The sequence below is a fragment of the Oreochromis aureus genome, linkage group 12 (genome assembly GCF_013358895.1).
Source record: "Oreochromis aureus strain Israel breed Guangdong linkage group 12, ZZ_aureus, whole genome shotgun sequence".
NCBI classification, from domain to species: Eukaryota; Metazoa; Chordata; class Actinopteri; order Cichliformes; family Cichlidae; genus Oreochromis; species Oreochromis aureus.
In genome coordinates, this window is record NC_052953.1 from 33,477,332 (window position 1) to 33,491,816 (window position 14,485).

The 14,485-nt window shown below is 38.5% G+C and overlaps 1 protein-coding gene across 1 annotated transcript in view; it reads right to left on the minus strand.

Annotated features, from left to right (window-relative positions):
• Nucleotides 1-1,659: 1,659 nt before the first annotated feature.
• The window catches only part of unc5db (unc-5 netrin receptor Db), a 274,738-nt gene continuing 261,912 nt past the window's right edge, over nt 1,660-14,485 (minus strand). Inside the window, exons 16-17 of the mRNA XM_039620435.1 lie at nt 13,272-13,450; nt 1,660-7,128 (exon numbers count right to left, since the gene is read on the minus strand). Coding sequence (XP_039476369.1) covers nt 6,867-7,128; nt 13,272-13,450 — 441 coding nt within the window. The 3' untranslated portion in view covers nt 1,660-6,866. The remainder of the gene's footprint in view (nt 7,129-13,271; nt 13,451-14,485) is intronic.

Here is a 14,485-nt window from a genome sequence, read left to right on the forward strand (position 1 = left end):
ATTCAAATATTTCCATATTTCTTCATGCCATGCAATGTGCTACACAAATACCAGATACAGAATTGAACCACTCTGTTCTTTCTGTAATTGTTCATTAATTGTTTTAATCCAAACACAGATCAGCTAACAGGTATGGCAGAATTTCATCATTACAAAATTCAGATCACTACAGTACTAGCAGCCTAAGACACACCCTGTCGTACATTCCCCCACATGAGTCAGTCAGGCACATGGATTAGTGAGTTTGCCTACTGGAATCAGGTATGTTAAAAACAAACATTTTTTGGACAGGAAAACCCCCACATTCACAGTATGCAAGGCACATTAAAGCAGAACTCCATAGAAGCTGTTTCTAGGAAGGTCTCTGGTAATACTACTCATAAAATCTCAATGTGATGCTGGATTAGTGATCTTAGCAGAACACTCTTCATCTCTGCTTGATGCTAGCAGCTCCAGGCTGCATTTGCCACAACAAGCATGAAATATCATGGCCTGTGGCTGTGAGCCAGCATTTCACGGGAAATGCTGATACTAGTAGAAATTATGAAATTACAATTAGATCCACCCAATATGAGTGCATGATTCTTTTTAACTCATAGACTCATAGTTTTAACATAACGTTGTAACATCACATACATATATATATATATATATATATATATATATATATATATATATATATATATATATATATATATATATATATATATATATATATATTCCTAGGACTGCGCTCCTCTGGACAGTGTGGCTATCGGGAAAAAGCTGTCTGTGCTTTTTTTTTTTGTCATTACAGTACTTCAAGAGAGCACTGGGAGAATTTGGCAGCAAGCGGTTGCACCAAATCCAACTGTTTTATAACAATCATGCTTCACACCAATGTCTGCAGGGAAGAAGTTGATGAAGACTTTGGGTCTACAAAAGAGAAGCCAATGGAGAATTGCCTTAAACCTCGTCTTGATGCATGCTCAATCATCCAGGAAAGTAAATCCCTAAAAGTTGATTCTGTTCATCTGGACGTAGCGTTTTCAGTGAGAGAAACATTTCGTCGCTCATCCAAGTGACTTCTTCAGTCTCAGCTGACTGCAGGTTTCCCCAATCTTATAAACAGTACACTTGTATAATGACTGAAACCAGCACCACTGAAGGAACAATGGGCTGGGAGGTCAGTTCCTAGATCATTAATATGCAAATTCTCATGACCATTTGGTCCCCAAAAGTTGATTCTGATGAACAGAATCAACTTTTGGAGATGTCTTAAGCCTCAATTTTCTCTAGAGAGCAGAGACAACTTCACTGATTCACAAAGGCTGCATAAAAGTCATTCCACTTCTCACTTAATTTATTACCTCATAAACACTTTCAGTGAAATGAAATTATCGTCTCAGTCATTTGTTTAAAGCCTTCTTCAGTTCTGAACGATATTCATGTTATTCAGAGCCATTTTGAGAGTTCAACAGGTGAAAAACCTTTGGGCATGGCTACATTGTGGTTGTCATGTTGGCATTTATCTGAATCAGATAAATGCCTTTTCAGCTCTGCAGTGCAGACGATACATTTGGTCCAGAGGCCACAACTCAGCGAATAGTACATGTTACAGACTCTGACCTGCGATGTCGCCGGGGATAAAATAAATAAATAAATAAGTAAATACAAATTTTAATTTAATTGGAGAAAGCCAATCTACATTCTCCTAAATAAACATGTACACTCAAACTGAACACTTTAGAGAATAAATCTCTGACATTTTTGCCCCTGGCACCTTGTGGACTGCTTGTTTCAGTTTGGTTACATCGACAAAAAATAAAGCAACGCCTGCAAGCATAACCCTCCATTATCATCACAACTACAGTCCCCTAGAGAGGAGGGTATTACTGTCACCCACCAACCCCCCAGTGTGTTGAGTCATCCCATGTGCATTAGCCAACGGAAAATGAAAAATTACTTGAGACAAGTTGATCTTTCAACTGTACATTTATTTCCAAAAGGCTGCATATACATTTGCAAATTCTACTGTACAGAAAACATCCAAAATGTCCATAATTATAGATACAGTATACCGCAAAGCTGCCCTGGCATTACCAAACATAGCTGTTCAGCACTAGAAAAGCTCTGCAGCCTATTCATTATTATAATCTTAAATACTTTTTTCAACTTATACCTTTAATGTAAGTCAGTATGATTAATTGTTCTTTTTTTTCATCCCCATCTGTACTTTACAAACATTCACCATTTACAGTAGTTAAACAAGGCACAAGAATAGTGATATGAAGCCAAAGGCCATGCGTGAAGCAGGAAAGAGCATCGGACCGACCAACTCAGGTGACGGGAAGTCATAGGTGCAACAGTGAAGTTTTTATCTCATGAAACAGGGTTAGTCTTACACCAAAGCATTATACACAGTGAAAATATGTTTGTGTAAGAGTGTGTATGAGCTCACTTATCAAAGAACTGAATTTCAACGTGTCAATGGGATACAGTAAACACAGCTGATACACATCCAGGATGAAGGTGCACGTTGAGTTTGCTTGTGTGTACCACACAGACAAGATGCTCTCGATGCGACATAAGCCACCGCTAAGCATTACAAAAGCACACGTTTCCTTTTCTGACACTCCGCTTGTAGTAATGAAAAGCAAAATCCAGTTAGTCACAATTAAAGAATAAAAAAAAAGACAAACAAAAGATTACCTTTCATATTCTTCACTTCAATTTCAGAATAAAGGAATAGAAACTGATTACAAATGCATAGAAATGATGCAGGGAAATAAAAACGGATGGATGTAACCTTTCACATGTACAGTGCCAGTGGTGTATTCCAGGTGACCATATAAGTTGTGATGAACCACCGAGCAAGAGGTTATGTTTCCCTCTCTTTGTTGCAAAAATAGTCAAGAGAATTGAACTCAGATGAAATATGCTGAAGGACTAGATTCACAGGTAGGGAACTGTCTATGTACTTTGATCAAAAAGTATCAGCACCTGGACCATAAAAATCATTTGGTTAGTCTTCTCTTCTGCTATTCTGAGACTGCTGTGTGGAACTGCTGTTAGCTGTACCCAGCATGAACAGGAGATCAGCTAGTTTTTGATTTTTAGGGGCTGAATCCCAGTGTTTTCCCAGTTAGTATATCTGTAACTTTGTCAAATAATAATTTATTTAGCTAGTTATTTAGTTACAGTAATGTAAGCAATACAGTATTGCCTGTTGTGTTGTTGTATAAAAGTGGCAGGGGTTGATATTCACTTGTTGCATCAGACCAATTTTGTACTTGTTAAAGACAGGGTGATAAAGAGCTGAAAACGCTTCAGCTGTTATAATGAAGAATTCTTTGTTTTCCTTTTCCTGATACAAAAGGCTGAATAAATAACCAACAAAAAACAACATTTGTAGTGACTCAGTCATTCACAGTTTATCTATAGCCAACATTTTATTATTCTGAGTAGGCTAACATCTATAACTCTTTATGTTTTAGTAATACCAGCGAATGCCAATGCTGGGGACTGGTCTGAGATTCTATTTTGTTCATTTTCATCCAAATCTGTTACCACTGAATTTCACTATGCAGTATAATGTAGAAGTTAAAAATGACCCCTTTTCTGTTTCTCTGTCTTGAAAATCTCTCAAAATTTGAAGAGTTGGTATATGATTGAATGCTGAAATGTAGCCTTATTGGAAAGTGCCATGCTTACCTTCAAATGAAACCAACACACAGTTACAGTACATTTAATGGTTTTTGTCACATTAGTGTTCAAAGATCATGTTACAGGAAAAAACACAAACAAACAAAAAACCTTTCATCTAAAATATTCAGCTACAGTGTTCTGCCCAGTAAATCTACCTTCTCTCTAAATTGTGTTAAAATTTGCTTTTGGATAGAAACCTGGCTTTAACACACTCAAAATGGCACACCGTGTCTTTGTCCTGATAATGATTTAAGAGTTGAAACAGGTCAAATCTGACATGTTTTAAGGTACCAAATGCTAAACATCTGAATTTTTCCCAAACTTACTCCATTCTACCTGTAAGTATACCAAACACATATATGTAGCCTTTTTGTATATTAGCTATTCAGGTTAGCTTATAATCACCAGATTATAGTTTTGTATTTTCTTTCTTTTGCGTTCTTTTATTTCATTTCTGACTTATTTGTTTTTAAATTCAGTTTAATTTCACTTAGTTTCCAGAGTGTGATTGTTCTTTACAGTTTAGTTTTTATTAGTTTCAGTCTTTTTAATTATTATTGTATGTATGGTATATGCAAAAGGCATGATTTAGAAAAATCAGTGCTGATAAGCAAAAAAACAATGTTTTTCTAATAAAAACACAGAGCTTTTGGAAAGCAGATGACTTATACAGACATCGAAATACAAAACCAAATCTATCAATGTTTCAAGTTATGATAACAAATTTTATAAGGCTGACAAATAAAAACTAAGAATATTGCATTTATATCTGGATTCTTTTTTAGTTTCCAAGTTCACATAATCATTTCAGTTAGTCTGATTTTTAGCCTAACAAGTCTAGATTTATATTTTGATGTTAGTTAACAAGAATGTTTATCTCATTTTAGTTTTAGGTTTAGTTTTGTTTAACTGTAATATTGGTAATACCAATATTACCAACCTCCTGGTCTACATGTCCACATTACGTTTTATTTTACATAAGAAAACAATAAAAATGTATCACCCCCTCTGATTTTTAATGCTGCATCTGCAAACAGTCTAAAAGCACACAAAACCTGGTAATTAGTTTTTCAAAATAAAGTCCATTTTCTTTTTCCAACTTTTTATCAAAGTTAAATGAAAATTAGGTTTCCGTACAGTTCGCGTGAGGCCTGTAAAACTGTAAAATTGTAAGCTAATGTTGACAACAAGATGTTTTGAGAAAAATTCAAAATAGGTTCCAGTTGGGCTGTTCCATTCGCCTGCTCTCTGTGTTACCTCATAGTATTATGTTTTTATATCAGCCAAATGTTTTTTGGCTAGATTTATGTCTGATTTATAAAAGTTTACAAAAACAGCTCCCACAAGTCCCGCTGACAAGTCTAGGTAATATATTATAGCTTAAAGTCACTTAAGACCTTAAACAACCTTTTAGAAATGTGTGATAAGTGTTTAGTTTGGTTAAAATTCAGGTCTGTTTTTCCCCTCCTGCCATCATTCAACTATTCTAACCTTCCACTACAGCTCCACTCTTGTCACTTGCTGGCCCTCTTCTGTTTCAGTATAAATTAGTGAGACTCTCCGTGGAATTTTTCATTGCTAGGTGCAGAGCAAAGGACATTCCGTTCACCAGGGTTGCAGACAGAAATCTCAGTGGCACATATCAGAAAATTCTAACCTGAAAGTTCACGGCTAGAGACTGCCAGGAGTACGTGAGAAAATATAATTTTGCATAATTTGGCCTTATTCACCCAGCATGCACCTCTCTAGCAAGGTGAAGGCTGTTATGAGACCCGCTGTGATTTCAGTCATACAAATCTCTCCACTGCAAGAACACTGGGTGATGTTTTTGAATATATCTGATGTAAAAAGTACTTAATTGAACCTTGAATTAAGAGTCTTAAATAATTACAAAGACGCTTCCTCCAAACACTAGCTAAAGCTCTGACAGCTTCAAACCTTAGTGTGTGTTCAAATATAAAGATGAGGGGTTAATGTTTCAATATATTTCGACCTCGAGGTCATCAAACATTTCACTTACCATTACCTCACATGACTATGACATTTTCCCTTATTCCCTCAGCATGATGTGGGATTTATATACAGTATATACGGTTACTGTATGTTATATATGTCTGACACTGTCTGTATTCCTTTGTTGTTTTTTGAATAATATGAAAATATGTGACCTCTACAGCCGCGAAATGTTAGTGTGGTGTGTGAGTTGTGTATTTGTGTGTGTGGGTGGTAGACGGGGCAGCTGGGTGTGTCGGGGGCTGATATGAGGTCTGTGTGACGGGTGTTAATGGTGGGAAGTGGATGATAAGACGTAGCGATGACCTCCCCACGGTGCCAGGAAATGATGTTTTACAGCTTCCTCCCTCTCTATAGGCCGCTGGAGGAAACTGTAATGTATTGTAATGCCACGGTTAGAAATCTCACTCTGCCACATTACGCCACAACCAATGGCTCGTTTTCTTTCTTACTTTTTTTTTTCGAGTAAAACTGGGGATGATATATTTATGATTATTTTTTGCATAAATGATCACATAAGTGCTAAAATTTAGGTTTGGGGATTTTTTTCTCTTAATAAATAAAAACAGGTGATTTTGAAGATACCTGCCTTGAAAGTTCACTAGCACAACATTTAAGCAATCAGGAGCTTCCCATTAAAAAATATAACAGTGGACATTAAAAGAAAAGAAAAACTAGCTTTTAAGTCTTTTTTCATTTGTTGACATGGGGAGGGGAGTGTCAGATCAAACATAGGCGACTAACATTACGCCACAATTGTATCATCTTATTTGCATATTCAAAGTTATATGCAAGCGTGTGGACTGCTGGAAAAGGAGCTCCCTTCTCCTCTAATGCGGGTTCAGACAATAGCAGACACAAAGGGGAATAAATTCACATCAACCTAAAATAAAAGAAGTTAGAAACAAACAGAAAGGACTGAGTGGAAAGGCAGACAAAGATTTACAGTCCAGCCTCAGACGGGTTCTTAAAAGAGAGGGGCAGATCCACAGCAGGTGCCGGCTCACCTCGACCTGTTGTGATCGGTCGCCGTGTTGAACACTGGCACCGTCTACTCACCTCGTGACCTTCTACCGCACCGCCACAGTGTGTTGTCCATCACTGACTGTGTGCGTACACAGATATATATGTCAGTCTGTCAGTTTTTACTGGCTCTCTCTCCTCTCTCAGCCTGTGTATTCAGAAGCGCAGTCCTCTGTATTCTGACTGGTTAGTCTGCCTGTTCCGTACAGACTGCTTGCTTGTATGTGAATGGAGTCAGACTCACACTCGTCCTGGTCCTTGGGGGAACTTTTGGAGTGGATCTTTCCAATCTCCTCCAGGGCACTGGCTAGAGAGTCAAGGTCAGAAGTGTCCTGGTGACGAGCCTCCCACAGGCTTAGTATGACCGCAGACGGACTCCGCTGCTTTGCAAAATACCCCAGGTTTCTGTAGAGGAGCACATACAGAAACATGAAAGTAACTGTTTCTTTACAGATGCCATATGCAATGATCTTGCAAAAGACAACAAATGTTTTAATGACTTTATCAGGTGGTCTTAAAGTTTAAATGTAAATGTGTAAATCTGCTAGTCCATCACTCTTGGTAGTTCACCTGCTTCCTATGTGCACACATGCTACAGGAGTCCATACACAATATGACTTTTCATTGTACAACCAGTTGACCAGAATCTACATATAAAACTGTATGCTTGTCACTTTGTGCCTATTGGTTGGTCGCTAGTAACAGTCACCTACATAACACTGTAAGATATTTAAGGCCCCATCAACTGTCAATCAAATGGTGAGAAAAGTTTCACTTGGGAGTCGCCCACTTCATGTTACTAACAAGTATTTTGCCTGATTGTGCAACAAATCATTGAATTTCACTGACATTCCTCTGTCATTACATCATTGCTACTTTTGTGCACACCCCTTAACTTTAAAATCATGGAAAATGATCATTATGTTCTGCAGAAACACTTATTCAGGTTCAGCTAGCTGATGCATGCCCACAGTAGAGGTTCATGTCAGCTCTTTTTTAAGCCTACTGTATCCACACACATGAATTAGCACAACATTTACTGAATGCTGTGATGGAATCAGCAGAGATGCTAATCATGTCGCGATGATGGATTGGACTGTTACTGAAGCTATAATCTTGCCAAGACCCCAGTCACACAGACCTAGTGACTGATTGGTGACTGCCTGGCAACCACTGGTTGCTAGGGGAAAAATGTATTTCCTTAAAAGCTGCAAGTAGCTGCTGTGCAGGAATCATGCATGAATAAAGACAAATCAGTAACCCCAGCAGTAACCAGCTATGGAAAAATTTGTGTTCTTTAACTGGTTGGCAACCAATTGGGGAATACAGGGTGCTGGAGATTTGCATGCTTTCAGTATATGGAAGCAGTATATGTAAGAGGAATAAAGAAGAGGCATATGGTGCTGCAGCAAAAGTTGGTACAGAACATCCCAGTTGTCTGTTAACATTCAGCAACTACTTGTGGTTGTGAAACTGTGAATAGTGTGATGCAAACAACAAACAGAGACCATTTGCCTTCAAAGCAAAAGTTTCAGCTTTTTTAAATGATCTGGTTTCAGCAGTAAGGAATCACTTTTAACCAGCAAGCTCCAGCAACCACTCACCAACGTCCGCAGAGGATGCCTAACTTGCATGGAAAAACATTTTTGATCTTTTGAAGCAGTTTCTAATTCATCAGACTTGATTGGTGATCCTTTAAATGCAGTCTTTTTTCTTGTGACCATAAAAATTAATGCTGAGGCTTTTTCCCTATTCCCTATCATACACCTAAAAATAACTAGCTTCTTGAAGAGTTTAGTCCAGACTGGCCGGGCTACAGCAGTGCCACTGACATTAAAGTGATCCGTCTTTGTGTAAAGTGTTTGCTGCCCTTAAAGAAAGAGAAGAAAGACGTCTGTTTCAAGCAACGTTAGAACTGTGTCTCTGTCTGCCTCCCCCTCATCACTGCAGGCTTGTTTTGGACAGTAAAGGTTAGCAGCTAACGAGCGAGACTAGAGTAAAGGCACACCAGCATTTTGAACTTTTAAAGAGCCTTAAAAAAGTTAGAAATGAACTCTGTAAGAAACATCTTCTGTATCTACTGTTCCAGCTTCATGTAGTTTACCAGCTACTGAGAACATGAAACTTGAAATTTCACAGCAATGTGACGTGTGTTTCAAATCATATTTTATTTCACAATGAAATCTGTTTCTAGAAGGGCAGACCTGGGCATTGTACGCGTGACTTCAGTGGGGTCTTAAACAGTCTTAAACTAAACTCAGATAATGGCTTACTTGTTTTTTGTGGGAAATCACAAGTCAACTGTGCTGCTATTATTTTGAAAGTGACTGCTATTTTTCTGTATTACGTATGCCTGTGAATGGAGCTTCACTGCAAATGCACTGGAACCCACGTTTATGACAGATGTGAGTTTACAGCCTCAAAAGACGTGAGATCACATTAAAAAGAGTAACTCATGTGGACATCTGAGTATTTATTTAGTGACGTCAGAGGTAAAGCTGTGCACTTTAAAGCTGTGTTTAAGGTTTACAGTTTGAATTGAGGAATACAAAAACTTGACAGAACCAGAGCTGCAACGGACATCTGAACCTTCGCTGGCAAAGCAGAAAAAGCAACAAGGACCTTTGACCACGTTACACACATCGAAGGATGAAGCTGTCAAGAGTAGCTTTGTGATTTCACAAATTCACAAAAACAACTATAAGTCGTTCTCTGATGGGGAGATTGTCAAAGAGTGTTTGATGGACTCTGCTGCACCAATACGCCCTCAGAAAAAAAACCATTTGGAATATGTCCCTCTCCAGGTGAACCATAATAAGATGGATCAAGGACAGTTTGGGAAAGTTGGAGCTTCAGTTGAATACTAAAGCGGACAATTTTGACTTTTTCTCCTTGGCTCTGTGATGTCCGTGATTTAGCCCATTTCAGCCGATGGTTGTCCAAGTCAGGCAAAATGTTGAACTTTTAAAATGATGCAAGATACAGTAAACCTGGAACTGAAAATTGGTGCTTTCGCATTGTTTTAAACACCAGGAGGTGTTGTTTAAGTCAGTATAACTGCTGGACATGTATTCTTCTCTCAAAAAGGAGAACTCACATCCACACATAAGGAGACACGATCCAGAAGATGTTGGTTCTCTCGGATCTACTTTCATATGTGAACAAGCATTCTCAGTGATGAAGTTATATTTTATATTGTGATTTTTATTTGTATCATGATTTTACTGGAAAGCACTTTGGTGTACTTCGGTCTTTAAAATGTGCTATATAAATAAAAATTTGATTGATTGATTGAAGTTTAACAAACCCACATTAAGAGCCTGTCTCAGTGATGGCCACATGCATTTCCACCTCAGGCATCACATCTGACTTTAGCCCCGGTGTTCCAACCCAAATAGATTTCTTCCATTGTTCTTCAGTCTGCATGCCAAAGCATCCTTGGGCAAGATGCTGTGATCTTAAGCAAAGTATTAAGATACTATCCTTCACACTCTCCGATGTGTTCATTAGAGTGTGAATGTTCTCACTTGTTTGTACTTGTATGAATGGGTGTGTAAGAGTAAATGAGGCGTGTTGTATAAAATGCTTTGAGTGATCAAGTAGAGTAGAAAGGTGCAGCAGTATACTAGAACCAGTCTATTTGCTTTGTACAAAGTTTGAAGTCTTTAACTTTTGCAAAAACATGCACAGTTGTTTCTGGCACTGCTGATTAAATATTGGTAAAATGTTGACATTTTTAGGTAGAGATAGGATTAATAGAGTTCTTATCTTGACAGAAATTCTTGTGCCTTTTCCATGGTGCAGTAAGAAGTGAGAAAACAAATGGAAGTAGAAACAGAAACACTGTGTGTGGAGTTACAGAGAGCAAAAACTTAACAGAAACAAAAAAAAGCTCAACCACTAAACAGCTACTGAAAAGAGATAAGATAAGAACAAAAGTATAAAACATAAGCATAAATCTTAATATCATTATATACAATAATTGAAAAAGGCAGAAAGTAGCAGAGTGTGGGTTAAATTTTTCAAATGTCAGAAAAGGGAGGATTTATACCTTCCCTGTTTCCCAACATCCACTCTTATTATTAGTAGTTTGTAAAGAAATAAAGGTACTAATGAACAGACCTGGGTTCAGCTAATTGGTCCCAGTTTCTCATGTTGCCCACCCCCGTTTAAGGGACCATTACAAGGTATTTTATAACTGTCATTGCTGCAAATCTTTGGTTTGTTTATTGTTAGCTGACTGTGCATTTACACATTATTTAAGGCAAATTTTTAAGAAATGGCAAGGAGAACCCGTATCCGTGCTACTCTACACAGTACTCTGAGAAATCCATCGTGGCCTGTCATAAAATGCTGAGTTCAATTCTGTGATTTACCGTCAATGTTTTTCGTCTTTTGTTGGTTTCTTTGCATTTTGTCCTGTCGGGCTGTGTCTACTTTTATTTGTCTTTGTTGTGACTTCTTCTCTTATTTTGATAACTGTAGACCTTTTGCTGTTTTTACTTCCTGTCCTTGTCTGTTTTCCCTCCACTGCAGTGATGACTACCTCGCCCTGATTGTTTTCACCTCTGTTAATTAGCTCCATCTGTTCCCAATTATTCCCCCTCCCTCTCCCCCAGGTTGCCTGTTTCTCCTCCTTTTGGCTCCCAGGTTTACATTTAAGTGATGTTTTCCTTCGCAGATGACGTCATCTTTAATTTAAACATTTCAAAAACTGAATGCAAATACAGTGCATACAGTGTAATATGTTGATGAAAATGACCAAGACAAAAATTTTACATGGTCGTTCCAACTGCTCTTACATTTTATAGTTGTGTTTTTAATACAAAAACACCAATTTAGGCCTGCATGACTGGGGCTAAGGTGATTAATTTCACAGTGACTGCCAGCAACCACCAGCAACTGCTCATACCTGAGTGGAAAACACTCAATTTTCCCTAGCTAACAGAAGCTGCCAAGTAAACTTAGGACAAAAAGTAACAAAATTTGTGTTTGGTTGATTATTTCTTTGTTGTAACAATGCTTCTTGGCGAGAAATCTGATACTGTTGGAAAGCCAGCTTATTTCCCTCAAATAGTGCCAGACTTGTAAGGAGGATGTATTTGTTGGTTGCATCAATGAAAAACTTGCAACATTATCTCTGCCACTGCTAAACAGCTTATTCTGCTATTGGCTCTTATTTGGTGTTGTTTAATGGATTGGATGATTGAAGTCTGAAGACACAAGACATATTGGCAGTGTAATCATTTATTAATTTAATAATTTACCAAAAAGGAGCCTCAGCAGAGTTCAGAAGAACCTTGGTCACCAGCTTGATCACACACGGGAGGGAGGGAGGGACTTCTGGCACGCGCCAAATCAAACCAATCAATCGCACATAATAAAACAGTTGAACCTTGGCTAAATAAATGTCAGTGCAATAACCTCAGTAAATTCTTTTTGTTTATTTTCCCTGTACATCAGGTTAATTCAACTTAGTTTCATCTTGTTGTTCTGAAACCACTGTTTTAGGACCCTGGTTTAGAGAATCCACTAAAAAACAACAGTTACCTATATGGGCCCCAAAATGAATCGTTTAAAATCCTGGTATTAAACCCATTTGGGTCACTGAATGCCCTTTATTTGACTCTTAGAAAATCAGCATACTGAGTGCTAACTGTAAATTAATAGAACTAAAGAGTGTCTCGGTGCAGTAAACACAACCATCTGCTTTTCCATGTACCTAGAATGAAAAGTTTGACCCTTTAAGAATAAATTACCACCGCAAGTGATTACCACTGAACAGAGTTTGCTTTATATTTCATTCTCAGCTTCTGCCAAAGGAAAGGAAAAGTAAAGCTTGTTGCCATGCCAATACAGTACAATGCCTTTGTGTCTCACTGAGCAGGGAGTCCAGCTGGGGGCAGTGTTTCACTGCCGCTGTGTGGTTCTTCACAAGACTCACAACAGCAAGCAGCACAAAAAAAACTGCAGCGATTGGTCACATCAGGCTCAGTTCAAAGCTGCCCAACTTGGAGAGGAAAGCTTATCTGGATAATTTAGAAATCCCAAAGGACTCTTAGATAGCAGCATCTCATGAATCATGCACTTAACAGGAGATCATAGCTGACACCAGCTAAGGCCAAGCAAAGACAACAACTGGGCCGAGGAAATAAGAGTGCAGTGTCTCATCAAAAATGCATATTTGTGTTTGGGAGAAGAAAAAAATCAGGTAATAAGTAAGTGATCAGAGTGACAGAAATGTTGGAGGCTCACTGGATTTCACGCTGTTTATGTTTCAAACGTAGAGTGGATGTAGGGGTCAGAGTGTGTATGATGTTCCACAGCATCCCACAGTCAGTTACACCACGTGCCGTACAGTTAAACAATCAGCCGTCTCTCTTGATGCTCAGGGAGCACGAGGAACCTGAAGCTACATTCAGCAGCTTATCAACACCCACCTGAGTCTTATCCCTGTCATCAGCCTGTGTTCATTACAGAGAGGAGGACACACACACTCACACACACAGATCATGCAGTCTCAAAGAGGATGCACATCAGACACTCACCGATCTAAGTGGAGCTTTTGGGCTAAGAGTTGCCAGTCCTTGCCCTTGGCGTTGGCAGTGTCGAAGGTGGCACAGATCCTCTGGCGGATGGACAGGGGGATTTTGAAGGCCTTGGGCCCCGTCTGGGACGTGATGGTGCAGTCTGTCTGCATAAAAAATGGAACTGACTCCTTTTCGGTCTGGAGGAACAGAACAGAAGCAGACTAATCAGACCAGGCCAGAGAGGATTTGCAACTCTGCAAATAGTTGAGGTTTACTGGGTCAGGACCCTTCGGACAATATTTTTACACTTTAAAAGATCAGTAAACAGACTGTAAGCCAATGAGACAAAAGTGATTGGTGTATGGGGGTACTTCTCAATCTGTGGATTCCTGTGGCCTGTGGATCAAGCCATGAAAACCATCTTTTAAGCCTACATGTGGGCAATTTAAGGAGTACCAGTTTTCTGTGTCCTCATGCTCATTTTCATTTGACCATACCAAGACTTCAGATTTATTTATTTTTTACCAAAACAGAATAAAAGTTGCGTCCGTCCAAAAACATGGATGGAGGTGTGAAAAAATGCTCTCATAACACAGGGGGCAGTAGTGCTGCATTTGACTGCCTTTGTGAACTAAACTTGGAGAAGAAGAAGAAGAGGAAGAAGACAGCACAATGACACAAGAACGCTTTACTGAGTTCACAGTCTGGTTTCTGCTCAGTGAGTGATGAGGTCATAACTTGAAACATATTGCTGAATTGTAATCTACAAATAAAATATGTTAAAATTATTGTGCTATCTACTGTACAATATAAAGCGCCTTGAGGCGACTTTTGTTGTGATTTGGCGCTATATAAATAAAATTGAATTGAACTGAATTGAATTGAATTAAAATCTTGCTGTGTGCTGTTTTTTTTTTCTTCTTTGTGTGTCCTCTGCACGTGCCCAGTGGAAGAGTTGCCTGCACTGGTTCAAATGTGAATGCAAGCCAGCATCACTAGCATAGCACACAAAGTTAGTTATCACAAAGTCAAGTCAAGATATGAGCGCCTTAACATAAAACAGCATGTGATTAATCATGAACATGGACAGTTAATACGTGTTTTTTTTTTTATCACAATACTAAAGCTTAGAGAATAGTAAAATGGCTTTAAAACACTTGGAAGCCAACAGGAAGAAAAACAAGGATTCTGTAATTTTTATGTTATTGATCAGAATCTGAGGACAGGTGTCA